This window comes from Apteryx rowi, unplaced genomic scaffold (assembly GCF_003343035.1).
Source record: "Apteryx rowi isolate R43461 unplaced genomic scaffold, aptRow1 scaffold_357, whole genome shotgun sequence".
Lineage (NCBI taxonomy): Eukaryota > Metazoa > Chordata > Aves > Apterygiformes > Apterygidae > Apteryx > Apteryx rowi.
In genome coordinates, this window is record NW_020450052.1 from 903563 (window position 1) to 931379 (window position 27817).

General features: G+C 34.2%; 1 protein-coding gene across 1 annotated transcript in view; it reads right to left on the minus strand.

The window, feature by feature from the left end:
- The window catches only part of LOC112969586 (TBC1 domain family member 22A), a 174283-nt gene that overhangs the window by 129401 nt on the left and 17065 nt on the right, over nt 1-27817 (minus strand). Inside the window, exons 5-6 of the mRNA XM_026073024.1 lie at nt 27183-27245; nt 16532-16646 (exon numbers count right to left, since the gene is read on the minus strand). Coding sequence (XP_025928809.1) covers nt 16532-16646; nt 27183-27245 — 178 coding nt within the window. The remainder of the gene's footprint in view (nt 1-16531; nt 16647-27182; nt 27246-27817) is intronic.

Below are 27817 nucleotides of genomic sequence, written 5' to 3' on the forward strand. Positions count from 1 at the left end.
CTGTTTGCACAAGCACTCTTACAAAGCCTGTCAGCTATAAATCAAGTTTATGAGTTTTGGGGGTTTGTTTTGTTCTGTTTTTTTACAATGTAAAGTAACCTCTGCTGAAACTCATACATTTGAAAGAACTGCTACAGATGGATTTTGCTGACAGCAGTGTTAACCTCTGATGACTGTACTGAATGAATTTCATACAGGATTTGAAGTTATAGCTAAGATATTTAAGGCTTTAGATAAAACTAACTGATTTTTTAAAACCTTGGAAATTCATACAGTGTCTTTTAGTTCTCTAAAGAAAACAAACATTGTAAGATTGAAAAACAAATATCAGGCTGCAGCTTAAACGGGAGAGAATAGCAAGAGAAGGTCAAAAGCAAACTAGTAAGGTCAAATAACTTTAAAATGAACCCCAGCCCCAAGGGACTAGTAATTAGCAGCCAGTATGCACCATGAGCACAGGATGCTGATGAGCACTTTCTCTGAATGCCTGATGAGGTGCTGGAAAAATCCAAAGGTGCTTTGAGAATAGGAAATAAAAGATTAGAGGTTCAACTTTCCCTCCAAATCACATTTCTTTAATTACTTAGTCTGCGCTTATCACTTAATTTTTTAAACATCAAGCCCATGTATACACATACACACAAACATACTCAGAGCAGAAAACAAGAATGGGACAAGAGTTAAATCACAATGAGGTCAAATAAGCCTAAAGCCTCAGGAACTGGCCTCACAGAATACATATAAGGCTGGAAAACATATCCTCAGAAGAAAGAAGCAAGGAACTGAAATGTTTTAATAAGACAACTAAAGAGAGCAAAGATAACAGTTTTTAAATAAGCAAAAATTAACCGCAAAAAAAGAAATATTTATGTCTTGTTGGTGACAAGACAAAAAGTAACGTGGTTCAATTGCAACAAGAGAGATTTAGATTACTAGAGAGTGGGGCGCTGAGGGCAGACCTCGCATCTACATTCCAACACCGGCAACAGCGGAAACTGGAACAGACCAGGCAGAAAACACAAAAACGTCAGTAAATGGAACTCAGTATTGTGCCCGTTTTTCTGCTGGAAGTTTTTAAAAGGGCAGACAGTTTTGGCCCTAGATACAGTTGATTCTAGCTCGAGGTAGGAGGTAGACTGGGATAACCTTGGGATAACCTTTCCAAGCTTCCCCCAACTTCTCTCCTCCTATGACATTTTTGCTCTGAATGTGGTATTTGTGGAAGGGGGCAGTGATTACAAAAAGACCCCCAAATTTTCCCTCAATGACAGATCTAATGAAAAGGGCATATGAATAAAATTCAACAGACTAACTGTGCTAAGACCAGAGATTTCCACAAGAAGATACAGGGGTATCTGTGCAGATAGATACGTGAAAAACTTTCCTATCAGAATAATTTTAATAGTGTACTGCACCTTAAGAATATTTTAAAGGAATCTGAAATTTTAAAAAAGTTAAGATGATAGTTTCGACACATGAACTGCTTTTCCATTCAGTATTAGTAATCATGTTCAGTGGAAACACATACTCATTTTTAAAAAGAACAGTTTTTTTAAAAAAATACCTCATGATAAAAGTCAAGGAAGTGCACTTCATGGAAAACTACATATAGCTGTTTACAAAATATGTAATATTTTAATCTCACAAAGATATTTACAGAACTAGCAATAGAAGAATTACACAACAGTAAGAGGAACTCAGTGAGGCATATCTAATGCTCACCTTATCTGTTAAAATATGTTTTTACAGGGCTACTTTAAAAACAGCCACTCTAGCACTTGCTGCTGCCATTTGCAATTTCCAATGAAACTGCAACCTGTAGCAAAGAAACACCTCTGCTTGTTTTTATCAGGAGTTTCCATCGCCTTTTTTTTTTTTTTTTTTAAACATATTGTATAGGTATTTATCACTAAGACAAAGCAATAATCACACAAGATAGTAAAACTCCTCTCTAGGAAAAACACTCTATCTACTCAAAAACAACAGAGCATGGTTTCTTTATACTCTTTTCCTATATTAATGTAAGAAAGGTAATATATTTTAGTTCAAATCTAATTTAAAGAAAGCAAACTTTTTTCTTATACTTAACCATGAAAGGCAGAACATGCAACTTAGTCCAGAAAGATGTCTTTAGTGACAGGACAGTTTGTAACTCCATAAGTTAAAAAAAAAAAAAAAAGAACTTTTTTAAATCAAAATTCATGTGCTATAAAAGCATTAAACATTTTATGTTAGTATGAAATAAGGCAATTAAAACATAAAACAGAAAAAAAAATTGTTCAGCAAAAATTTTGATTTTTTTTTGCATTTTCTTCTTAGCCACTGTGCTTAAGTACTTAGTTTTTTCACTGCTGCTTTATACTTTATTTTCTACAGCTTGAAATAGAAATCCAAAATTTTGGATTTCCCAACTTTAGAGCAAGCCAAAAATTCCATGCTTATGAAAATAAATCTATTATTTTTTCTATTTACTTGTCTATGTTAAAAAATAGTTTATATTTAAACTACAAGCAAAGGCCTATTCAAATTAAAGTTTCAGCCTACAGACTTCTCACAACTGTATTTAAATTGGTCGGAATGTTTCGAAACATTATTAACAAAATTAAATTTTGTTTTAAATGTCTTTTTGTTAAGTACTGATAAATCTTAATTTAAAAGCCTTCTTTTAGATCTTGAAACACTACTGATGTTTATCAACAGTATCTGAATTTTATATTTCTGACAATTTATACAGCCTATTATCATTGCTTTCCCCTTTGACTTTTTTCTGCGAGTTCCTTCATAATAAACACGCAAAGTTGTGATATTTGGATGCCAAAAGCCATTAAAGTCATTTCCCAGTCTGTCAGAAAGCATGCTTGAGAAGATTTAGATCTGAAAGTATAACTACCTCGGTGCTTCTTCACTACAGAAAGATGATCGTTAATTATAGCTATACAGAGACCATGGGGAGAGTGAAACGAATGCACATGCCAGAACTAAAATATGCAGCTCCCTTTGGAATACATTTCTCTCCCTACAGTTACATTAATTGCAATTAGCTGTCCCTTTCTTCACAATTCTTTCACTTTTACACCTGCAGAAATCTTTTGGCTTCTTTTCAATTTCATTTTACTACTTCCACCATTACTCAAGTTCTTATTTGTTCTCATGATCCAACACTTCCAATTTGCAGTTTCAATTAAAATACCTTTCATTAAACTCTCATGGCTTCCTCAGAGTGCAACAGTCTACTAGTTTTTAATTTCTTTCAGAAATGAGATAATATAATCTACAAAAGATATTTTGATCCTCCTTACCTTTTAAGGTAACTTTCATATTATCCATTTCATTTCATGTTTAAAAATCTGGGAGCGTATTTTGAGCATCACATTATAACACATCTTCCCTAGACAAATGCATTTCTGAATTTAGAAACACAAATACTGATGCAAAACCAACTTTTAAAATAGATAATTAAAATGCCCATCAGTGATCATATTTATCCTCCTTTTCACCTAGTAGATCTTACTAAAATAAAACTTTTGTTAGCAGAAAAATTTTGTATGTGTGGAATACAAATCCTTTTCTCTCAACTACTTTTAATGCACCTTATTGAAAAACACGGAAGAGATACCAGTAAATAATATAAGCAGACTGTGTTTAAACAGACAAAAATCAGAGTTAGCTGAAAAACCCCAATACGTAAGTCAAAAAGAGTTCAGATTCAATTACTGTGATAACTAATGGCAGAGATTTGAGTTTGTTTTGATTTTTTTTTTCCTGAAAAAGTAGAATATTTAATATAAGATAGGGTACAAATAGATACATAATTGTAGGCCAGAAGAAAATCCGTATTAACCCTCTAAACCACATGAGGTGCTTGAAGTAGAACACAGAAACCAGAATGTGGATCTCCATCTGAAGAACAGTAAATACTGCTGGGAAAACAAACAAACAAACAAAAAAACACACAGCAATGAACCAGTTGTCAATATGGTCTCATTAGCTTCCTTGAAGAGAATGGAAATCCCCAGCAGTAGTGAAATGATGTGAAATAAGCCTTCAGAAAGAACAAAGACAGCAGAGACAACCTGTAGTCTATAAAGATGTTCTCTCACCAGCCAGCAGGAACAGAACAGAGAATAGTATGATTATGCTACTTTAGCATTAGTATAACTCATATGTTTAATCATGATAGAAAATTAAGATAACTAAACTTAAAGGTCTTGAGGACTTCCTCTAGTAAAATACAGAGGTAGCATGCTGAATAACTCAAACTGGACAAATCTCTCAGTAAACTGAAACTATATACACTCAGAAAAAAAGGAAAGGTGGGTCTGTAGGATGAATGAATATCTTGTTAGACCAACTGATTTAATTGGGAGAAGAGCACTAAACAAGTTTACAGACACAAAAGCCATTTTTATGGTCTATAAAGAGATATTACCATTTCACGGTTTTATATAACAATGTCACTTTTTTAATGAATCTCAATAATGTAAGCATTATAATAGGTGGAAATAACCTCAGTAACTTAGGATATCAAAAGACAGCAAACTGGTAGAACCTGAACATCCAAACAAGCATTTTGTCCAATATAATAAAAGCTAAATTATTCCTAGACAGGCCTATCATTTTATTAATTACATTATCTGACAATAAGAAACAATCTATAACAACAGTGAGACTAATTCCTGTGTTGACTTGGGGAGGATTAAGATTCCATTTTTCTTAAATGAGTCAGAATGCCCTTCTCTTGAAGCGTTTAATACAGCTGACAAAGACGACGATGATGTAAACCAAATAATTTCAGAAAGAAGACAGGCATTGGCTAATGGTCCATCTCAAGGTGGCCAGTAGCAGAAGCTCTCCAACAGGATGCAAGAAACATGGGAGATGTACACTGATCCTTTCCCTTGGTGAAGGATGACACAAGCTGAAAAAATTTGTGATTTATACACATCAGTAGTCACCAATGACAGCTAACACCTGTGAACTTCTCCAACCTGTCTTTTTAACCCCTTTATAATTTTAGCAAGTGAACTATTATTAACCAGGAAAGCCCAGGCATTTTATTCTTTCTTAATTCAAATTAGTGCCTCCTACATCCATTGCTGTAGTATATGCCAAAGACTCACTCCTTATCCTCCCCCACCCTGCAATTCAGAATTGTTCCTAACTCTGTCATATACCCCGTTCTGCCATCCCTTCTCCAGGCTACTGGATTATCCAGAACTAATATATGTCAAATTCAACATATAAATGCAACACTGAATTACAAAGTGACATTTAGTAATAGTAATATTTACAGTTTTGCTTTCTGTTCCTCACTTAATGATTCATGAAGATGACATGAAGCAGGGCTTGTATATCTGAAAGTTCGGTTTTGCAATTATATATTGCTAACTTTCATGCCTCTGGTACCACAGTTAATTTAAACAATAACTTAGGTATCTTAAAATGTAGTTCAACAACTTCATAATTTAATTTTGTTAGAAAGCTTGGGTTTGTCCCATTTCACATTGGCAATTTCTTATTAATTTAGGGAAGTGTTCTAGAAATCTCTTACAGTAAAGCTTCAATTTGAAAGAATTCCTCTGATTTTGTCCATAAGACAGGGTCTGTAAATTTTTTTCACTCGAAACACCTAAACAAAAAATCCACACAACTCCCCTAGTGTGTGATGGCATCTCATATGCTACTTTTACACCTCTGTTAGGCTTCCTGGCTCTGATGTGGTTGCGCAAGTTTTTATTAGTAACTTTTGAATCTCTAACTGGTTATTCCTCTAACACGTAAAATCATTGAAAAAAAGATGTAGCTTCCTGGGTTTATAAGTTCCTATCCATTTTTCTCATTTGGATGCTGTTTCTGCTTTACAAAAAAGTCTTCTCACTATAGCTTTACTATTAATAAGAAATCAAGGCTGGGCCATACATTATAACATACTGAAGATCAGTATTCTGAACATACTCTTCATTCAGGGATATGAAAAAAAGAAAACAAAGATTAAAAAAAAAAAAAAACCTCAAACCCCACTCACAGATGCCTTCACTCACAATGATGAGCGGAACAGGTAACAGGGAGCTGTAAGGAAGTATAATCCAGTTACATTTGCCCTAACAGCCATGAGAAATTTTCTTACTAGAGCAAGATATTATGTAAGGAAGAGTAAGGAGGTGAAGGTAATCACATGCCTCCAGACATAAATATATAGATAAATATTGAAATGGCGATTACTAATTTTTCAGTTACTATCTTATGTCAACAAATATTAAAAGATCACAGATCTTCATTTAATACTCTATTTAACAAGAAAGCCAGTCACATACAGTAGCATCTTCAGGACAAAAATTATGAATTCGAATACTGGTACCTGGAAGTAACTTCTACCAGTCAACAGAAAATGTAAGTTGGATAAATCCTCAGTTTGACGCTTACTTAAATCTTTCAAGTAACACATGCATTTGCTTCTTCAATAGTTGCTCTCACAGCTTGTCTTCGTTACCATTTTTTCTTCCTCCCTTTAGACATTTTTTTTAAAGCTTGTTACCAGTACGCAGATCAGAATACACTGACTATTGCTTATTGCACTTTCAATAAAAATATTACAGCACGGTAGTTAGAAATACCATTGATTTGAAATACTTACATAGTTACATTAAAATGACAGCTTTGGGACTCAGAATGCACCTACTTAATATCACACTGAAAAAGGCAAAACATGACAAGTATGAATGACACAGGTATTTTCTTAATTACATAAAAGCCCTTAGCTTTTAAAGTTTTATAAAAATAATGCAGATATTTGCAAAATAAATAGGAAAGCTTCCTTTAAAAAAATAAAAAATAAAATTCCCATCTCTTCTCCCAAACAGAGGGGAAAGTTAGCCTGTAATACAATGATTTTCCTGTGAAGCAATACTCATAAGAAATCATTTACTTTTAAGTCAAAATGCCTCAGTAAACTCTAATATACCCTCAGTAAAAATCCACCACAATGCTCTCCATTTTGTCCAACTTTTTTGTTCTATTGCTCATATTACCATATTTAATCTAACTCAGAAATACAAGTCTGAGGAGCAGCTTTTAAAAACAGAGCAAAAAGCTTTTTACACTTTCTTATTGCTTATAAAAGAAATGGCTCAAATTATATCCAGATAAACAAATAAATGAGATTGCACTGAAGATTTGTTTTTAGACAAATATATTATCTCAATTTATTTTAGGAAACTTATGAAATTAGTACAAGCACAAGGAATAGAGCAAATACTTTCCAAAATAAAAACATTTAAGCAAATAATCTACTTCTCTTATTTATCAAATAAAAGCCCACGAGAAAAAATTTAAATCACCAAACTATCATGGATTTTATTTTGAATTATTTTAACTTAATAATTTGCCCATAGAGTTGTGTTGAGTAAATAAAAAACACTTCAGAATTATAAAACTCAAAGACAGCATTATTTGAAAATTGTTTAAACATACAAAAAACTCCAGGAGTGCCTAGACTGTAAACAGTAGTATTATAAAGCAATGGAAAAATCCTATTAAGGTTTAGCAGAAAGTCTACCGTACACTTCAGAAATAAAAAACAATCAGGTTCAAATCAGATGAAAAAAATGGTAGTGATAGAAGCTTCATAAAACTCTAATAGATGAACACAACTGCGATGGTTTTTTCTTTCTTCATTGTCACCTAGGCTTGAATTTATATTGATAATTGGAGTATGAAAGAATGAATGCAACAGTGAAATTCATCTAACAGTAAACGTGAAGCATTATTACTCTGTTATTATACAGGTCACGTGTACTTTGTTTTCCTTGCATATGTTGTATGAATTAGAACACACAGCGCTTCGGCTTCAGGAGCTGAATTCTGACATGTCCTGGAAACTCTACCAACATACAAAGACTTTCTGCTAATGATTGCTTTGCCTTTTTTTTTTTTCTCTCCTCCAAAACCAGCTTGTATTTATTTTGCATAGCCTTTTTCTTGCATCATTATTAACATTTAAGAATCTGTGCATTAGTTATGTGGATTGTTTTTTCTTTGAAGACAGTCTAAAAGACTCAGCCATTATGAAACTTCAGATCTTTTTTTCTTAAGCGAGAGCCTCATAAGACACTATGAACACTTAACCTCACTACTCAAAACATTAATTTTCTCTCAGAACTATACTCACACTAGGGCTTTTACCTATCTAACTATAGTTAAAAAAAAAAAAGTGTGTCCTTAATGGAAATGGTTATACAATTGTAAGCCAGAACCAAGTATTTAACTACAGGATCAAATTGCAACTAAAAGAAATTAATATTCTAACAAGTCTTGCTGAAAGCTACAACGATGAAGTTTTCCAGGTAAATAATTAAAAAAAATATCCAAACAAAGGATTAAAAAAATTAAAACTTTTACTGTTAATTAGTCCACCCATTAATCAGTTCTCTCCCAAGTCCTGCAAGTGTAGCTGCCCTCTTTCACGCTCCTCTCATTCCCTACCCCTTTACAAGCTAAGCACAAGCTGTCCTCTCAGTACTACTCAAATTATCCCTACACCTTCTCTTTGCAAAGTCTACAACAGATACTGCTTTATTACCTGACCCTCAACACAACAGCATATTATGGCAAGCACTGTCACCTGACAGACAGTTCGCAGCGAGTTATTTTCACAAGGATTCTCCTCCTTGGTTATAGTGAATAAAAGCATGTAAAGCAGTAAGATTCTTTGCCCAATTAAAAGTCTGAAAAACTGCATTATATACCAATAAAGAAAACTACTTGAAGTTTTGTGTATGGTTCATTTTTCTTAAGTGAGACATACATAAAAACAAATGAACAGTTTTAAAATATAATCTAAGCAATTACTTCAAAACACTTGTTCTTACAAAAACATAGACCTAAATTTTAGTGGTTATCTCCTTTGATGCAGTTTAGTTTACCTGGAAGAAACATGTTTTTACTTTACAATACCTCAAAACAGGTATTTAAACAGATGAATGAAAAAAAAGTTGCAAATTAAAGAATGACATGCACATACTTGAAAGAAGCTATTTCAAATTTCAGTGCTGAAGCGGGAATTAATTTATTTTCTTAAATTTAAAGCATTTACTGAATAATGTGAGAAGTTTAGGGCAACATTCATTAAATGTATGGGACCAATCACTGCATGACTTTTCATGGGACAGAAGAATGATTTAGAATATTTATGAGAGTAATTCTTCATGCAATTTTACAATTGCTAAAAAATTAGGAATTATTAAGAATCAAGGAATTTTCAACTAATCAGCAGTCCTTCGTGAACCTATATGTCAAAACAATCTCAGACAACCCCACATCTTCCTCTTGGTAACGAGGAACCAATCCTGCAGGACAGAGATTCACAGAAATTTGCCATTCTCATTTTTGTGTTCCTGTAGGAACAAGATTTTAGTGGCTGCTGCTACCCCGCACCCAAATCCCAGCTCCCTCATAATCTATAGTGAAAAGGGAAGAAGCACACAAACTAAAGTCAAAGTTGACCAATTTAGTACAACAGATGCCAATGGCAGCCAAGCTTTCTATTTAAGGTGCACATGAAGGAAAATCATGATGGATCTACACTACAAAGCTCTGTGAACCTGGCTGTTGGTTAGGAACACAAAAAAAAATAAATCTATAGATTATGTAAGAAATACCGACAGATTCATGATATGAACTAGGATGATACTGACAGAACATGCTTAACATTGCCATTTTTTGCATTACACAGAAAAAAATTAGAAAAATAACAATTGCTCAGAATACACTGCTTCTTCACAAGGCCCAATTCCAACACAGCTATAATCAGCAGAGCCTGGAAACTGCAGTGACTTTAAAATAGGGTGGTTAGTCCTTTCTACACAAAAGAAAGGTTGGTTCCAACTGAGGGCTTTGATAAGTGGCACATACCAAAAGATGCAAGAGGAAATGAGGACCATAAAAGGGTCTCAGGAAGCTCCTAAATAAAATAGAACAAGCCAGACCATAAAAAACAAACAAGATAAAATAACAAACGATGATTTAGCTCCACAACGTCTATTTAATAATGAGCCAGGAAATGCCCTCTTAGGACACTATTTCAGCACCTATCACTTTCCAGCTGCTTCCACCTGTAGTCAAAATCCATGCTGCCACACAGCACAGACCTTTATACTACGTGCTCAGCACTGTGGGCAGGCACAACACAGGTCTCTGCTTGCTTGTGGGCCTTCCTAGCCTTTTCCATAGGGCAAAGCAGGAAGGAGGCATCACCAAGATCTAAAACCAAATTTAAGTCCTGTTTATTTTACACATGCCATTACACAGTCGCCCCCCCCCCCCCCCCCCCCCCCCCCCCCCCCCGGTATTCCATACCACTTTCAAATACTTTTACTGGTCAGTATATTAAGGCATCAACAGGGTAAGAGTAGGGGAAAACATACCTAAAAATTGAAAAGAAGAATGATGGTATCTCACAGTAACTTCAACGCTGAACAATTTCTGTCTCATGTTATACATATGTATATATGCATATTTTAAGTGTTTCATAATATGTGAAAACATGGGAGAGAGTTTCACAGAGAAGTGGCAGATAAGTTAAAATTTTCAGAACACTGAGCTGATAGTAAAAGATCTGCAACATTCACTGCAGCAAGCACAGAACACTTTCTAGTCTCACCTTGAAGAAGGAATTGGGTTTCCAGCATTTTAAAGATTTCAATTCATATGAGTTTTGGGCAAGTTTTCATTATTCTTTGCTCACAAAAAAGAAAAAAGAAATCACAGATAGCAATATTTCTCCAAGGAACACTTCATAAAATATTTTTCATTTTAATGAAAATTCCAGTAAATTTCATCAAATGCCTTGGAGATTCCTATAAAATGTGTTGGAAATTATTAAAAAACACTGAAATATACTTTTACATGTGGAAACTGTGTTACTGGAGATTTGCATTAAATACAGGAGATCTAATGTGATTAAATGGAACTCACAGAAGCGAATTAGAATATTTTAAATCATTCTTAAAATATAAAGAGTAAGTTTTCAGGCAAATTTTCCATTGATTTAAAAACAAAGAGGGAAAACTTTCTTAATACTTTTAGCAACTTGCAAGAAATGTTAAAACATCAATTACACTTCGTATTTCATAGTGCTTTTATATAAATGTAATTCGTGTAAGTTTCATAAATCATTTAAAATGTGTAAATAAAAGCATTTTAATACAGTCTGTTGTACAAATATACACATATTTGAACCAAAAAAGCATTAAAAGAGTGGGAGTTTGTTATGCAGTGCAATTCTAAAAAAAATTCTATCAGAAAAAAGTTCAAGAGCATATAAAAATTGCAAAATAAACACTTTTCATTTTTCAAACACACAAGGCCCCTCATATTCCTGAGCACTGTCTTGGGAGTTTTCCCAATATTTCTTTCCTGGTAAACCTGAAGAGAGCAAGGATGATTCTGTCAGTCTCCAATCACGCGGAGCTCCTACAGTGTGGGTGTGTCAGGGGGAAGCATCCAGTTATAGTTCTTTGGTAAACTTCCATGCTATCAAAACAATTTGTTGTCTCAATTTTGACATGTCATGCTCTGTCTCTTAAATACAGTAACTACAAACATCTTATATATTTTCAGCTTTACTTCCCCCAAACCCCAATGCCTGAGCCCTATTTATAATTCTTAATGACTAGAGAATTGGTGGACTCTTATAAGAAAGGTCTCGGTTTCAGCTTGTAAATAAAATAACAAATTTTAAACAAAATTTTACTTTCTAACCCTACAGTTACAGACTAAATTTTCTAATGCCTGGAGCCACTGAGTTAATATCCTTTACCCTCCGTGCTTACTGCCTCATCATTCAGAAGCTCAGTTTTATGCACATTCTAAACAGACTTATTTACAGCTTAAAAATTACAGCTTTTTCCTTAAAAAAAGAATTCTCAGCTAAAATGACACCTGTTCACATTCAATAAAAAAAGGCCGAGGAATTACCTCAGATACAGCCATGATACAATACTCTGAAACATTACTCCAATTATATTATGAACACCATAATTTTAGGTACAGCATTCATCAAACTACCAAAAAAGCATACTAAATGGTTTAAAATTTAATTATTTGCTTCAGATATGCTGAAAAGGAAGGAAGGAAGGAAGGTAATAACCAGTACGAAATCTCATTTTAAGAACAGGATGACTTCCTGTAATACATGAGAGGGGACAGGCAAAAAGGTAAGTGAGGGAGCTCTAGGCAGACGGTGGCTTTTCCAGGGCTAAAGAAACTTTACATTCTCATAGTAACATTGTTTTGGAACTAAATCCAATCCCAATCCCATTAGGATTTGGGCCTGGAATTCAAAGTCCATCCATCATGGCAGTACTGATTTAAAAAAAAAAAAAAAAAAAACCACTAACAGTTGTATATAATGCCTCTTACAAAAGCATTTAAGATCACAAGAAAAATACTTACAAGGGTAAGGCCCCTCTTTCCAAAGATTTCAGGTCATGTGTTCTTGTAAGCATCCTTAAATTGTCTCAAGCTCCTCTATTTCAAGAAGATTGTAGACAAGATCTTTATCACCATTCCAGCCTGTAGCAGCCTCATTTTTCTTCATGCTCTTTATCCACAATAAAGTGATAAAGAGCTACACTAGTACCCATTTTCTGCCCTTGATTCCCTACTACATAGATTTCCTCCTGATTCAACACTGCTAGGGGCCTCCGAGTGACCTCACACACTCATCCCTTTAGCAACGTTATGTGTTAAGGCACACATTCTGATCATTCTCTTGAGCTTTTTTCTCTCTAGATGATGAGCAAATCTGGGTCCTTTGTGTGGTTCAGGTATACACACAAGGCACAGTGAATTACTGAAATGCAATAATGTTAGATGTAGTACAACATAGCTGACTCCATGAGACAGAAATCCCGAGTAGCTGTGAAGCACATTTTAATATTCAGAACTGATGTGGATCAGCAGGAACTCAGAGCGACCGGAAGGCATATCAAGTAAACAGAGAGCCACTGGAGGCAGCTGGAAATAGAAATTGGCAATCCAGAGCAAAATTTCCTTGTCCACATTAAGTCAATGAGCAGTAAGCAGTCACACAGCATATTTATCTCATTAGCAAAAAATGCCTCCAGAATTACATCCACACAGACAAGATTCATTTCAACATAAATTAAAACAATATAAAGACACAAAGCTTTCAGAAAAACTGCCCTGATGGTAATTAGCATATGTTCTAAAAACATATAATTCTCCTATGTCATGTGGGAGGTTAGGAGCGAGGATGAAAGTCTACCCATACCAGTAATGTCTGAATTCCAAAGAAGTTGCTATATTATGTCAGAATGTCAGAATAGCCCTGCAATTTTTAACAGTTTTCAAGAAAAATATTAGAGATTGACATACCCATAAACCTCAGACTAAAATCCTAAGGTTTAAGTTCCTCCTTTTCCTAATTTAAACAAGGAATCTTAATCTACTGTATTCCAGCAGGGACCAGTAGGACTGTTCCCCCCTAAAATAGTCTTTAATCTCAGTTGTGCCTCTCGGCTTAGTTTTGACAACAAATTCCATCTTATTGAAAATGTTTCAGTATTCTTGCTTTTATTGCAGAGTGGTGAACTAATGAGATATTAACAAATTACATTTTCATCATACCTACATAGTTGGGAAGGTTGAAAGAGTGCTCTCAACTTTTAAAACATTAAATTCCCACATTCAGTCACTCAAACTATTCAAAATGTACAAACCTACATGCTACAATTAGGTACCTCAATCCAGACTGAACCATAAAAACGACGACGACTTCGGTCTTTATAAAAAGATCCAAGAACCTAATTTCTAACATTCAGATTTAAATGAAAAAAAAAAAAAGTTACTAGACAAGAAAGTTATCCCTTCCAAACACATTATCTGTATCTTCAAAAATTCTTCTATGACACTCTTCCAGTTGTGCTATATGGATGTCTTCAGAAGAGCAAAAAGACTTCCATAAATATCACACAATTATTAGGTCAGATCAAGGATTATGGACTTTCTCGCAACTGCCATAAAGCCAAAAAAACCATGCCTTTCTTCCTATCAGTAAATTTGATAAAAATGCAATTGTGTGTAAACATTATCAGGGTATACCACGAGATGATCTAGTCAGCACAGATCTGTTATTAATGACGTATAAAATCTTAAATAAACCTTTGGAACGTTTCTCTTCTTTACAAGGTATTACTGGGTAAATATTAAATACACTATATAGCTTAAATATTTTTGCTAGGAAACATGCAATACTGCACTATTTGAGCACAATTCTTACTCTCAGTTTTGAAGACTTCTACAATCTTATTACAAATCCCAGGGTGTTTGATGTGCTCCATTAATTTTCTATTTTACCATTTCAAATTTAAGTAAAATACATGCTGTCATTCATAGTAACTTGAATGCATCACTCAGTGTAACTTGAATATACTAGAAAGATTCAAATCAAAAAGGTATTTAAAGACAAATCTTTGAATGTTTTCTATATGTCACTGCAGGAAGTAACTGGTGCATTAGCATTTAGCCAGGATTACTACTACATTCAAGAAAATATTTTCAGTTCAGTATTATTTTCATTATATACGCTTTAGCTCTTATATGAGCTTTTAGAATACAGTTTCCTGAGATTTATACATTTTCACTGGCAAATATCGTTTCCGACTGTTAGTTTTTAAGTTTGTGTTTCTTCACTGAACACTTAAGGAAATAGCTAAGTTCTCTGATATGAAAATACTGACAAGTTGACAAATACATTAGCAATCACCACGGTCTCCAAATGTAAGTTCGTACTAAAGACAAACTTATTTACCATATTAATTAAATGGTCTATTTAACATGGAATATCAATTCTCTAATCACATCTCATTTGAACTTCTTATTTCAATTAACAACCCTAAAGTCTACTAGAGATCCTACTGTTCTAGGATCATTAAGAACATTTTCATTATCTGTCAAATGAGGGAGTAAAAGGCAGAAACTGCAAGTACTCTCAGGAGTGGGCCTCTACCCTACTTAGGAGATGATTAGGGAATAAGCAGCAGTAGTTCTCATTAGTTGCTTAGCAATACAATGTCCTCCTATGAAACAAGAAATGAACAAAGCAACAGAGGTGTTGCCGTGCAAATAAGGAAATGGATCATCTTTCATTCAGTCAAGGATAATCTGTCCTCCCTTAAATCTAATCAATCTGGATTAAGACACCAATGGGTATCTCACATACAGAAGGTGGGAAATTAAGAACCCACTATATACAGCCTCACTGAAGTAGCAGGACAACCTGTTGCTCATGTTTACATATAAGCATTGTAAATTTTCATTATATGTGTATATGACAAACAGAAATGCAAGGAAAACAGTTTTAATTCGGGTCAGATTAACACTGCCATTTTTACTGTTTAACCTTACCTTTTATACCCATACTGTTATAACCAAATTGTTAATGACTTTTCAGTACACACAGAAAGAAGAAAACAGTATTGGAATTTAATAATAATTACTTTGTCTCACAGCACTGGTTTACACCAGTGTTGAACAAATGGTTTAGAATTAGAAGTTAGCTTACAGCAAATTAAAACAAAGTTATACAAAAGTATTTGAACATACTGTATTTGCAGAATTCAGTCCTCAGATTAACCACATTCTTAACGTCCATTAAGACTTAGATACTAAGCTACAAATTTAAAATATGAATGATATTCTCGTATGAGGGAGGAGTATTTAATCAGTAGTTTCCTAAATATAGGATTGCAAACACAGATAATTACAAAAAAGTCCACAAACTCAACAGAAATACAGCTGTTTCATATTAGTAATGTGAGCCTCAGAAAAGCAGAGTTCTTAACTAGAGAATTTTAGTTACTGTTGCCTTAATGTTCAGGCCCTGACTTCAGGTTGTAATCCATTTGGCCACAGATCTGGCTTGATAGGTTCTCTCTTCCTTAATTTCCCCCCCATCTCATTTAAAATATTTCCTTGTTTTCAAGGTGGTAGTTTGGAGTCCCATCCCCCCCTTATTCACCAGGTCATTCCATATATGCAATTTTACCTCATCATACAAACAGATGAATTGGAGGAGAGCAAGGAAGGGAGAATGAAACCTCCTGTGAAGAAGAAAGCATCAGGAACAGTGCAGGGGGCATTTCTTAAACTAGATATGCAGTTAAAAAATCATAAAATGGAAGCAAAGGCTAGATTGTATTTCTTTCCCCAGCTTTTTCATCTGACAAAAATCAAATTCTGTCTGCAGCTTCTACAGAGTCTTTTTTTTGAACAAAGATCTGAAAGAATCCTGAACTCTATGAATATTTACACAAAATCTGATTACTTGTCAGTATATATTTGAGATCTACTTAAGAGAAGTATACAGATTTATAATTACAAAAATTTATAATAAAATTCATATATTGAATTATGCTTTGATTAGCTAATCCAAACTGTTATTCATATTAAAATGAAGGTGCTGTTCCAAAGCCATTACCAATTCATAATTCAGCGTTATAACAAATCTTACCTATATATTCACAAACGAAGACTACAAAAAAAGGAGTAACAAGATCATTTATGCCCTGAACATATCCGCTGGCTGGATGACGTATAGCCCAGATAAACAAAATTCGTTCAAAGATCTGAAAAAGAGTTAAAGAAACTATCAGGCAATTTATGAAGCAGCGAGCACATTTTATAAAAGGCACTTAAAAAGTATACAAGGACAAATTTAATATCATACAGTTAGTAGTATAAAAATATGCATACAGAAGCCTAAATGAACACTGGTTTTCATAATTAACTGCCAATGTTAATTAAGTTTCTCAGTTATTTAAAAGAAAGCATTTTCAGAGTATTAGCACACGTTAAAACCAACCTTGTATATAATTCAATTACATTAGCTACAACAAAGTAGCACTTTATTCACTGGAGCTTCTCCAATATGATAAAATTCCTCTTTCCTCAAGAGAGAGGAAGATTAAATGATCTTTCCATGACCCTTTACCTCTTAGAAAGAAATATTTTATCAACATAGTATGTATTTCTTCTTAGATAACAGAAAGGAGGGCTTCATGTAGCCTAGATTTTTTTTTTTAATAGTGTGCTAAAAAAAAGTCATTAATAGTTAAGCTTGTCTAATACTGCAGTGTGATGTTTTAGACTTCAGAAGCATGTACAAATAATAAAAAATCTGAAAACCAGGAAATGTAGAGATAAGGTAACCTCCTCCCATATCACATAACCATATAAACCTTTATTCCCTGAACCCTTTGAACAGTACCTTGCTTAGGATCTGCCAAAACTCCTGAGGCCACGATCTATACAGTCTGAGCATGGGAAGCACAGCATGAGAAGAATACAGGGCAGGGGAATCACTGAACTTATCCCCAACACAATTTGGGCCTGTGACACACTATATTTATTCATAGCTATTTATTTCTGAAAATGCTATATGCCTTTAGAAGACTGCAACTGAAAGTCAAAAGTGTTATGTGGCTTGCCCTAATCACTACTTATTCGATCAGGTATAACCTTCTGAAGAAAAGAAAGCCTGCTCCTTCTCTGGCAGGTCTGCCAGAGCGCAGGGGCAGGCAAGAAGAGCAGAGAAAGAAGAGCTCACCAGACTAAAGGCCTGTGGCACTCTTAAGGGCAGGCCTCAGAAGTAATAAACAGAGAGAGCCTTTGCAAGGACCCCAAGAAGATGCATAGAGCTTGCTTGCAACCCCAAAAGTCAGTGAACGCTCAGGCTTCAAGCAAGCCTGGAAGAGACCAACCCTAAAAGGACATGATAGAGAAAAGAAGTTTAGTTTATGAAGCCTGGTTTATTTCTATCAAATCTGAAGTTTTCCTTAGCTTAAGAAGTTACTTATTCTAATTTATGTTTAAATAAAAACTTATTCTTCAGTTTAAAAGCCCTTTATGGTCTTCTTCAGGTAAGGAAAGTTCAAGGCAGATGAGACTCATAAATCTGTGTGCCTGAGAGTCCATCACAGGCTTCATGTGAGCTGGCTGAAGCTGGAACACATTTGCACTTTTTACCTCAAAGACAAATCCCAAATATGAGTATCTATTCTCCAACAGAGTCTCTTTGGAGAATCAGTTTTCCTTACTCTTCAAGCTAATGGTTCCCTGCCATGCACAAGAGCAGACTGCTGAAAACGCACAGTGCAACAGAGAAGGTGAACAACAACAGAGATGCAAAGCTTTGGTGGGCACTGAAACAGAGGCCTTCACACAGCTTGTGTCTAGTTCACTACAGCTACATTTAAAATAACTGTTTTCAAACAGTCTCATCCACATTGAGAATTGTGTTGGGCACCATACAGCTGAAGACCCAAAGTGGCAGGTGACATTAAGATTCAGTTAACTAGGTTTTGCCCAGCATACTTTCGGTTTTGAGGCAAAGATTAGCCAGCACGGGAAATACCAATTTAGTACATTCTCCAAAAAAGTCTCCTGCTCCCATGAGCCAGGGATTCTTGTTTCTTCAGCTATAAGTTCTACCTGATATTAGAACTATCATCTAGTATAACTTTTTTCATGCAATATATTAAACATAAAAAAACACCAAGCTCCACTGATCAAGGCCTGTGGGACCTCATTGTCTAGCAACTACCATAATAAAGACCCTATAGTTCTGCTTTCCTTGTATAAGTTCACAGCTTGTTTTTTCCATTTTATGCAATTGTACTTTAAGAAATAAGAGTTGTTTATGCCAAAACTTTTACCATTATTGGAAAACTGCAAATCTATCTAGGTTAGTTAAGTATTCTTCCCGCTTCTGTCAGCTGCTATTTTTAGTTTGAGTAATACTATTTTTTTCAGTATTACCAATGTTATGATTCTCAGCGTTTAACTTCACACAAATTACATGTGCTTAACACACTACAAGTGCAAATAAGTGTCTTTAAAACAAATGTCGGGTATACATGATTAAAAAAAACTAAATTAGCAGTTGCTGAATGCAGCAATAGTATTAGGTACTAGACTAAAGAACTTGTCTAACAGGGTAATGAAAAATGGGTAGTACAGGCAATAAAAATATGCATATAGTGACAAATGAAAGAAATTAGTACAATGAATTACAGCAATCAAAATATCCTTTATAAAAAATGATTTTAAAAAATAGTGCTCTTTATGAAGGCAGCTTGTCTCAAGTCAAATTTGCACCAGCAACTTTTCCTTTCCTCAGAAACTGGTAATATTCATAATTTGCACTGAAAGCTGAAATGCCTACAGATTTCAAAGCATTTTGAAAATCTAAGAGTGAAAACTAAGGTGTGGGGTTTTTTTTGTTTTTTGGGGGGTTTTTTTTGAGTGGCGAGGATCGCTCAGTAATTGGTGTACCAGATTTAATATCCCCAAATGCATCTAACCAGAAATTCAACAAATTTGCACTGAAATAGCATTCTCACTTTCCTACACATTTTCATAAAGTTTAATTTACTGATACGTATCAAAAAAACCCAAACATTGAATACCTGAAAGGCAGACTGATTTAAGTTTCTATACAGCACTCAACACTGTGTTCAAATAGTAGTCATTAAAAAGGTCATTTTCCCAAAAGGCTTCTATCTTGATTTCTAAACTAGCAACAGAAACTAGAATTACTTTTCTGATATGAACTGCTATATCTCATGAAATGTCATTACCAATCAATTATTCTCCTTTGAATTCAACTCTCATTCATGATAACAGTAAGAACTATATTCATATACATAAAAAGAAGAATTAATGAGTTTAAATACAGATTTTGAATGCCTGCAGGTTCTGCCACCTCAAGGGAACTCCAGAATCTGCAAAGCTTTCATAACGAAAGCTTCTAAGAATTTACTTTTTGTTTCTCTTTTATTACTAACAAAAAAAAGAGGTAGGGACAATTTTAACTTATATTTCAATCATGTGTTGTCTTCTTGAAATCACTTCTCTCATGTAATCCAAACATATGTTGGATTACATATGTTAAATACTACCTTTTTGGACAAAACTCAATTAAAGACAACACACAAATTGACAATAAATTACAGACTACCCCAACTTGACTAATCAAATTTATTTAATCTACATTTACAGTTTTATAATAAGGTATTTATAATAAATAACTTCAGACTTGACTGAGCTTGATATAGAAGACCTCCAAAATCTCTCCCCTTCTCTTTGGGGGTCAGTATTTATTCCTAATCCTTTACATCCTCATTTCAACTTTTCTTTTTTTCCTTTTTTTAGGATCTACACAAATCCCATAAAAAATATATATACTTAAAACTTACTTGAAAAGAAACATATGATAATGAGCTATTTCCACAGTGGCAAATTCAAAGCAACTTTTCCTAAACTGAAGCATTTTATTCCTGAAAATTAAATTCCAAGAACAGATAAGAAAATAGTTTTAATAATTCTAGTGGAAAGCCTTTTGGGAGCAGAGAAAGACACCACTAAGAATAGGCACAAAAGTCCTATTACATCTGAAATAAAACATTTGAATCTAACAGTGTCTTTTGACATCAGTTTCCAAAAACCTATTATGTTTCTGGTTTCTCAACCAGCATTTATTTCCAATTCTGTCACCTACAATCTCCTTACTTCTTTCTACATGCTTTCTAGCAGCCACGGGCAATGCTAATACTACAGCAATATCATTATTCTAAATCTCTACAGTACCTAAAATTAGTAAGTACAAAACCTATCACAATGTCCACACTATGACACCTTTTGGACCTGGTCTGGACTCACTCTAAAATCCCTTTAGCTTCTTCAGCTCTTCCCACCTCTGCTTTGAAAAGGGAGAGTGACCCTTCCTCACCTGGGACCAGCACCATCTTTCCTCTCCTCAGAAGGGCAACAGCCCTGAGCACGACAGAGCAAGGCTTCTGACCCTGCGGAGCCACGAGGAGCATGGTGATCCTGGGAGGATAAGGGATCAGGCCGTGCTAGGGTAAGGGCTCAAAAATCCACAAAGGGAGAGGAAGGAGCACAGGAGAAGTTGGATGTTATGGTTCTTCTAGCATAATATCTTCTTCATAAGATGCTGTGAAGCAAGATCATACCTTGGTTCCCCAGCAAGATCAGACAGAGAGGAAAGGGAGAGACAGATACAGGCCCACACACAGTACTCCAACATTCCAGACAGGCAATTAGTGGAGTTTTAATAATATCATCATAACATATGAAGGTACTGCGATACTTTAAAGTGCAGGGTACTGATGGATCATTAAGAACTAAATCATATCCCTATCACTTCTTTCTAACTTATATAATTCCTAGATTTTGCCTTATCTCACTGACTGCTGCTATATATCCTTTTCACATTCTTCTGCACCTCAAGTCTACCCACTCCCAACTAACAATGTTATTAAAATACACTTCTACTTTTCTCTTTCTCCACAGAACCACAGAATAGTTGAGGTTGGAAGGGACCTCTGGAGATCATCTGGGCTAACCCCCTACTGTTACATCTTACTCCTTCAAGCTTTCTTCTCTTTTTCCTTCCCATCAACTCATGGAGGGAAGAGAAGAAAAGGGGTTGGAATAGGCAAGATAGATTGGATAGGAAATTGATAGGGGACTTGTTGGGTGGGTTTTCTGGTTTGTTTGCTTTTTAAAATGACACAGCAAAAACATTCTAGTTGCACCATGCCTTGATTCCACCTGATGAGACGTATATCCATCTACTTATACCACAGCTACCTACCTCGAGGATTCTATGCCCCAAAACACTCATACTCTATTTTCCCCTTTTCCCACCTCTTTTCAGGAGCTGGGAGAAAGATCAGAACTTCCAGAAACACCTAAATTACTTATTCTTCAAACTCTGCTATGTAGAAAGACAAGGCTATTATTTGGCTCAGTTTTATTAAGTACTCAAGCTAAGAAAACACAAGCACAATCAGCAAAGCAGGGATATCAGGCTGTATGTTACTTCCAATAAATGAAGTTAAAGAGCTCTATACATGAAATTGAATCATCTTCCAGCTTTAGTAATTTTATGTTACTTTGAAGAATTATCACAGTTTCTAGAAAGCGTGGATTTCAAATACTTGATGTCATTCTAAGAGTGAAGCACACATACGCTTCTTTTAAGACACACACAACTATTTAAACACTAGAAAAGCACTCCTCTGGACAAGTTTAACAAATGACTAGAAATAAAAGCAACTCCAGTTTTATTTAAAAAAAAAAAAATCCAAATGAGAACTCAATAATCCACATTTAAATGAATATGCTACCTGAGCAATGTTGTTACCTGCCAAAAGACAATAAAAAGAAAAAAGCCCTGAATAATTTCATGTGTTTAGTGAGCACACAAAATCAACTGAAATTGCATTCTAGACTCAATCTTTACTGAATAATATTAGCTATTGAAGTTCTATTGACATACAGAATTTTACTTCGCAATAAGTTACCTAGTTACTGACATACAGTATTTCCTGTTTATTTTAATTACTCCTAAGCAATAATAAGAAAAGTGTTTTATTCTGGCAGTGTCTTGTAATGAAGTTAACTGTCAGCAGTTTCATTAAACCAGCCTATTTCTAGATACAACTCAGCCACAAAAATCCCCTCTTGACTGTGACTGCTAATAAAAAGTGTCAGAATAACTTTTTTGCATTAAAACACTCTCAAAATTCAAATATAAACTCCTTAGCCCTAAGTCAATCATTCAACCAAAAAGAGACTATAATCATCCTTTAACTCCAATTCCTTTCCACGTCGTCTCAAAATATTATAGCATGCTGTCCTCCCATACACACTGAATATTTAGCAAAAGTGGTCATTTAATGTTGGAAAACCTGAGCCATATCTTCATTAATTATCAGTATAAAATTAGAAGTGTTAGACTAAATGTATTATTAAATAACCCTCGTAAATATAACTGTTGTGTTCCTACCCTCTATGCCCAAATTTGCATCTGGGCACTTGCTACCTTTTCCATAGACTTAATAAAAATATTAACTATCTCCTAAGACCAGTCACTCATACAAAAACATCTTACTTCATGCATACTCAGATAAACAGAAAACAAAACTAGTCTTAACTCCTACAGGTTTCCATTTCTATCTGACATCAAGATACTGATATTACCCAATGGAGGATGGAGTCAAGCCACAGAAGCGAAGTACATCTCTTTCTTTTACTAAGTAACACATTAAAGGAAGTCTTTGGAGAATATTTGGGGGGGGGGGGGGTTAAATCATGTTACTTGAATTCTTATCCAATTAATTTGGTTAAAAGAAAGGACATTCAGTATATACTGCAGAAAGAGATGTTTACCTGAAAATTGTATTTCAAAGTTGTTTTAAACTTGCTTAAGTAATTTAGAAATAAATATATTGCCTAGCAGTCATTTTCAAAGAAATGCTTCATGTAACTAATCTTCCCCTAAAACAACAATATACACAGATTTTTAGACCAGACAAGTTAAACAGTTTCTAATTCCTTCACTGAAACATAGAAAAAAATATATATATTATTTTGGGATACTTTTCCCCCAACTAAGAGCTACAAAAACTCAGTCATTATACATCTGAACCATAGCTTTAAGTGATAACTACAGATACAATCTTCATTGAAATCCTGAGAACAGTTTAATCACGCAACACAAGGAAGTGTAAAAAATAAAAATAAAAAACCCACAAAAACAAAAAAACAAAAAAACACACCCTTTATGTTGAATGCAAATAAATCTTTATAACATTTTAAGAGACTATTGCTGATACATTACAAATGTTTATTTTCTTATAGAAGTATTTGAGAGATTCTGTCAAATTTCATTTATTGGTTCATTTCTAGCTACAACACAGAAACTGGTCTCATTCATTAATAGCTTCTCTCTTGCTGCTAGTGTTCCCTCTCCTATCTCTACATGTTTCTTTCCTTCCTGCTGCCTTCAATACTAAAAAAGTAAAGTACCACTGTGTAGGAGGCAGATGGAAAGAAGGATTCTTACACTTTTTGAAAGAAACTGGTGTAAGAGGCTTTTTATTCAAAAACAGTTCTTCAGCACATGTAGAGGAGCATTTACATTGAATAAATAATTTCATAAACTGAAGAACAAGTGGAAGCTAGTTTGGCATTTGATTTCTCATTTCATCTAATGAACTGCTACAGGATGTTCTGTCTGACTCTATAATGACAGTAACAGAAACTACACAGAAGCGTATTTGAAGGTCTAACTGGAAACTTTAGGAAGTAGAAGAAAATGAAGAAAAAAATGTTTGAAAGAGGACTGCTCCATCACCTGTACCATTCATGACACATATGCTTTACAAAACAGTTAAAAAAAAAAAAAAAACCACACACACACACACACCCCTGTGCCATCTAGTCATCATGCACATTTCAGGCTTTGAGTACCTAAACATATTAGAACATGAATCCTGTTTTCTGCAAAGCATAAACAATGCGTAAGACTCCTTTGGCTCATAAGTAAATAATGAAGAATACATTATTTATTTCAGCTTCCTCTACAAGTAATTCTTTGGTACTTGCTGCCAGTCTTGTCCCTCAACAATCCTTATGCACCCATCATAAAGTTTATTTCGCCTTTCTGTGAGCATTTCATGCAAGCATTCATATATACTATTCCTCATTTAGCTACAATTAGACTATAGTGAAATTGTCATGTTATTGTAATTAGTTAGTACCCATACTACCATACCCAAACTATTACTTAGTTTTTGCTATTACTGACTGAAAACAGATTAAAATGCCTTTCCAATTGACTTCTTCTAGGGTATCTTTCAAGTAAACATTAATCTATCTACCACTGCTATCAGTCAAGGCTTGACTTCTCTTGTCCATCCCTACAGTCTCACTGCTATTTCAGACTTGCTTTCCTTCGCATTCATATGAAATGTCACAGCTATTTACTCTCTACCTTTTCAATTCCCTCATTCCTTCAAAAACATAATTTTCCAGTTTTCTTCCTGATTGCACTCCTTCTCCTCTTCTGGCTAAGGGTGTTTGTTCCTTCACTAGTATGTACTTGTACTCTTATTGCTGTCTCAATTTGATGCACATGATTATCTCTTAATATACATGTCTGTGTATTTCAAAATACCTCTGGTAATATAGATAAAATTCTAAAAATGGATTTATTATATTATGAAAATGTATTTTAAAGAATGTGCAAAAATGCCAGTACAGTTGAAGTCACTTGGCAAAAGCTTTTTTGTAATAGCAACTATTACTGATAAAATTAATTATCTAAAGAAACTGTTTCATACATATTTTGTAATTATTACATTTGTAATATAATGCAATGTTATTAGCAGCTTAGGGAAGATGAGTGTATTCAAACCAGAAAAACTACATTATAAATTAAAAATGAAAATTAGCAGTAAAGGCCAGAGAATGCATTTTTAATTTAGATTTACAACACTGATCTATGAAAGTACTAAATTTTTATACTGTGTTGGTTTCCTAACCAGTTTGTATTTAACATTTTATATATCTAATTTCTTTAAAAATAAGCACATTAGTTCATACCTCATTAGAATAAGATTAATCTATCAGTCATTTCCATCTTTTCTTAAGATCTTTGAACAGCAAGTTATTGACTAGACTTTCTGTATAAAAGGTAAGTTTTAGTTACCAGTACTGTTTTTCACCTTTCTTATCCTCTTGCTATAGTTTTTCATAATTGAAATCTTACTTGTATTTCTAAAAGACATCAATATGCTGCAATTGACATTAACAGACAAGTCATTATTCTGAATAAATAGTTGAATTATCTTAACACTTACTTCACTGAAAAAGTTCCCTGAAATAGCACTGGACTCCTTTAACAATATTAAGGCAATAAGGCTCACAGCCACAGGACACATGGTATGAGGCAGTATTTCACGTCTTCTGACCTTCATCTTGATAATTTTGTAAGGCCGACTGCTCACCTTTTTCACTCAAATAACAATTTCACAGACCTTTAGCAATGTCTTCCTCTCATCCCTCCTTCCTCTCAAGTCTTTCACTTTTTTCTTTGCTGGAAAGTGAATCTGTTTAATTGTTCCTTGAATCAAAGCCAAGCCATACCTCTGCTTGTCTTTATAACCCTCATTTGTATACCTTTCCTAATTTTACTTCATCCTTTGGAGACTGAGAATCCACAACAGTACACAGTATTCAAAATGCAAGTGCACAAGAAATTTGTAAAGTAGCTTAACTATGTTTTCTGATTTGTTTTCTGTTGCAACTTAATCATTTTAATATTGTTTGTTTTCTGATTGCTACTGAGCAAGACAGTATTATCTGTCCAAGAGCTCTGGACAATAATAGCTAATGCAGCAGTACCTGTCCCTGTATTAGCTCAGTTAAGGTTTTCTTTCCTTTGTTATTCATATCATTCCATATCTATCCGTGCTGAATTTCTTCCGAAAGCTTGTCATCCTGTCACCGAGTTTTATGAACACCTCCTGTGACTATTCACAGTCAACCTTAACTTTGAATGACCCAAATAACTCGGTACAGTTGGTGAATTTTGTCACTTCACAACTCAACCCATTTCCAAGACATTTACAATCACATTGAACAGCAAGACCGCAAAAGTTCTTGTGGGATTCCATTACAATCCAAAAATATAGATTCTAATTCAATTAACACATTTAACATTTGTAATTAATCATTATAACTTCATTATGACAGTATAAGAATTTAAATACTGTATTCATTATATAAAAAAATATGAAGAAGCTTTCATAGGGGAGTATGACAAGAAAATTAAGATGAAAAGCAAAATCAAATAAGGAACACAAACTAACCATGTTACACACACACAAAGAGAAGAATAATTTCCAAGTGGAATATCCTACAATAAGAACTTCCAGACCTTGAATGATTTTGACAAATACACAGAACCATAGAAATTCTGCTCTGGATTACTTCAAAACACATTATTAACAAAATATACAAAAAGTGGAAAAGAAAAGAGATTCAAAGGCACAAGACAGGAGAAGAAACTGCCTGATGCAATGCAGAAGATTAATGAGATGTCTCTGCTGTTACCACTCACGTCTTCATCGTTATTCTTAGCCTGCACTTATATATCCTCATATTCTGGTCTTTTTTAGACTAGTTCTCAATTGACTGTTGTCAAATTAATTAATAATCAACACTGTGATACCAGATTCATTATTAAAATGAGTTATCTAAAGAAATTATTATTTAGATAGCATTCTTACCTCTGTTACCTTGGGTTGAAGTCTTAAAACTTCAGGACTCATGCGTGGGATATCTATATGAATCTAACCAAACAGAAAGAAGAATACTGTAAAAGGAGCCAACAGCATACTTAAAAAAAAAAAAAAAAAAAATTAAACAGTCCTATGGTCTTCCAGGTTCATAGTCATAATCCCATTGCATCCTTGCTTTAGGAATAACATGGATTTACATTAGTTTAAAAGGTAGGGCCAAATCTTGAAGCCACTAATCTACAACAAAATAGTAATAAAAAAAGAATACTATTTCCTTTCACACAAAGATCCTTATACCACATTTTGAGGGTTTGCAAATTATAGTCCTTCTGGCAAGATTCCTCCATTACTTCAAGGTAATTACATCTGAAGATGTATTACTAGCTGCACGTAAAACAATTTTCAATTGACACTGTCACAAACACTGTTACTACTAAAGATCAAGCTTGAAGTAGAAGATAGATCTCCACTTCTTCTATCCTAAAGAAAGCTTACTGTCAATTGCTTACTCTATAATAAGTGACACAAGTTATTCATTCTAATAAAAAACTCAAAGAAAAATAATCTGATTATCTAGGGAAGCAAGTCTGACATGCCTATCTCTACGGAATATCATACACAGT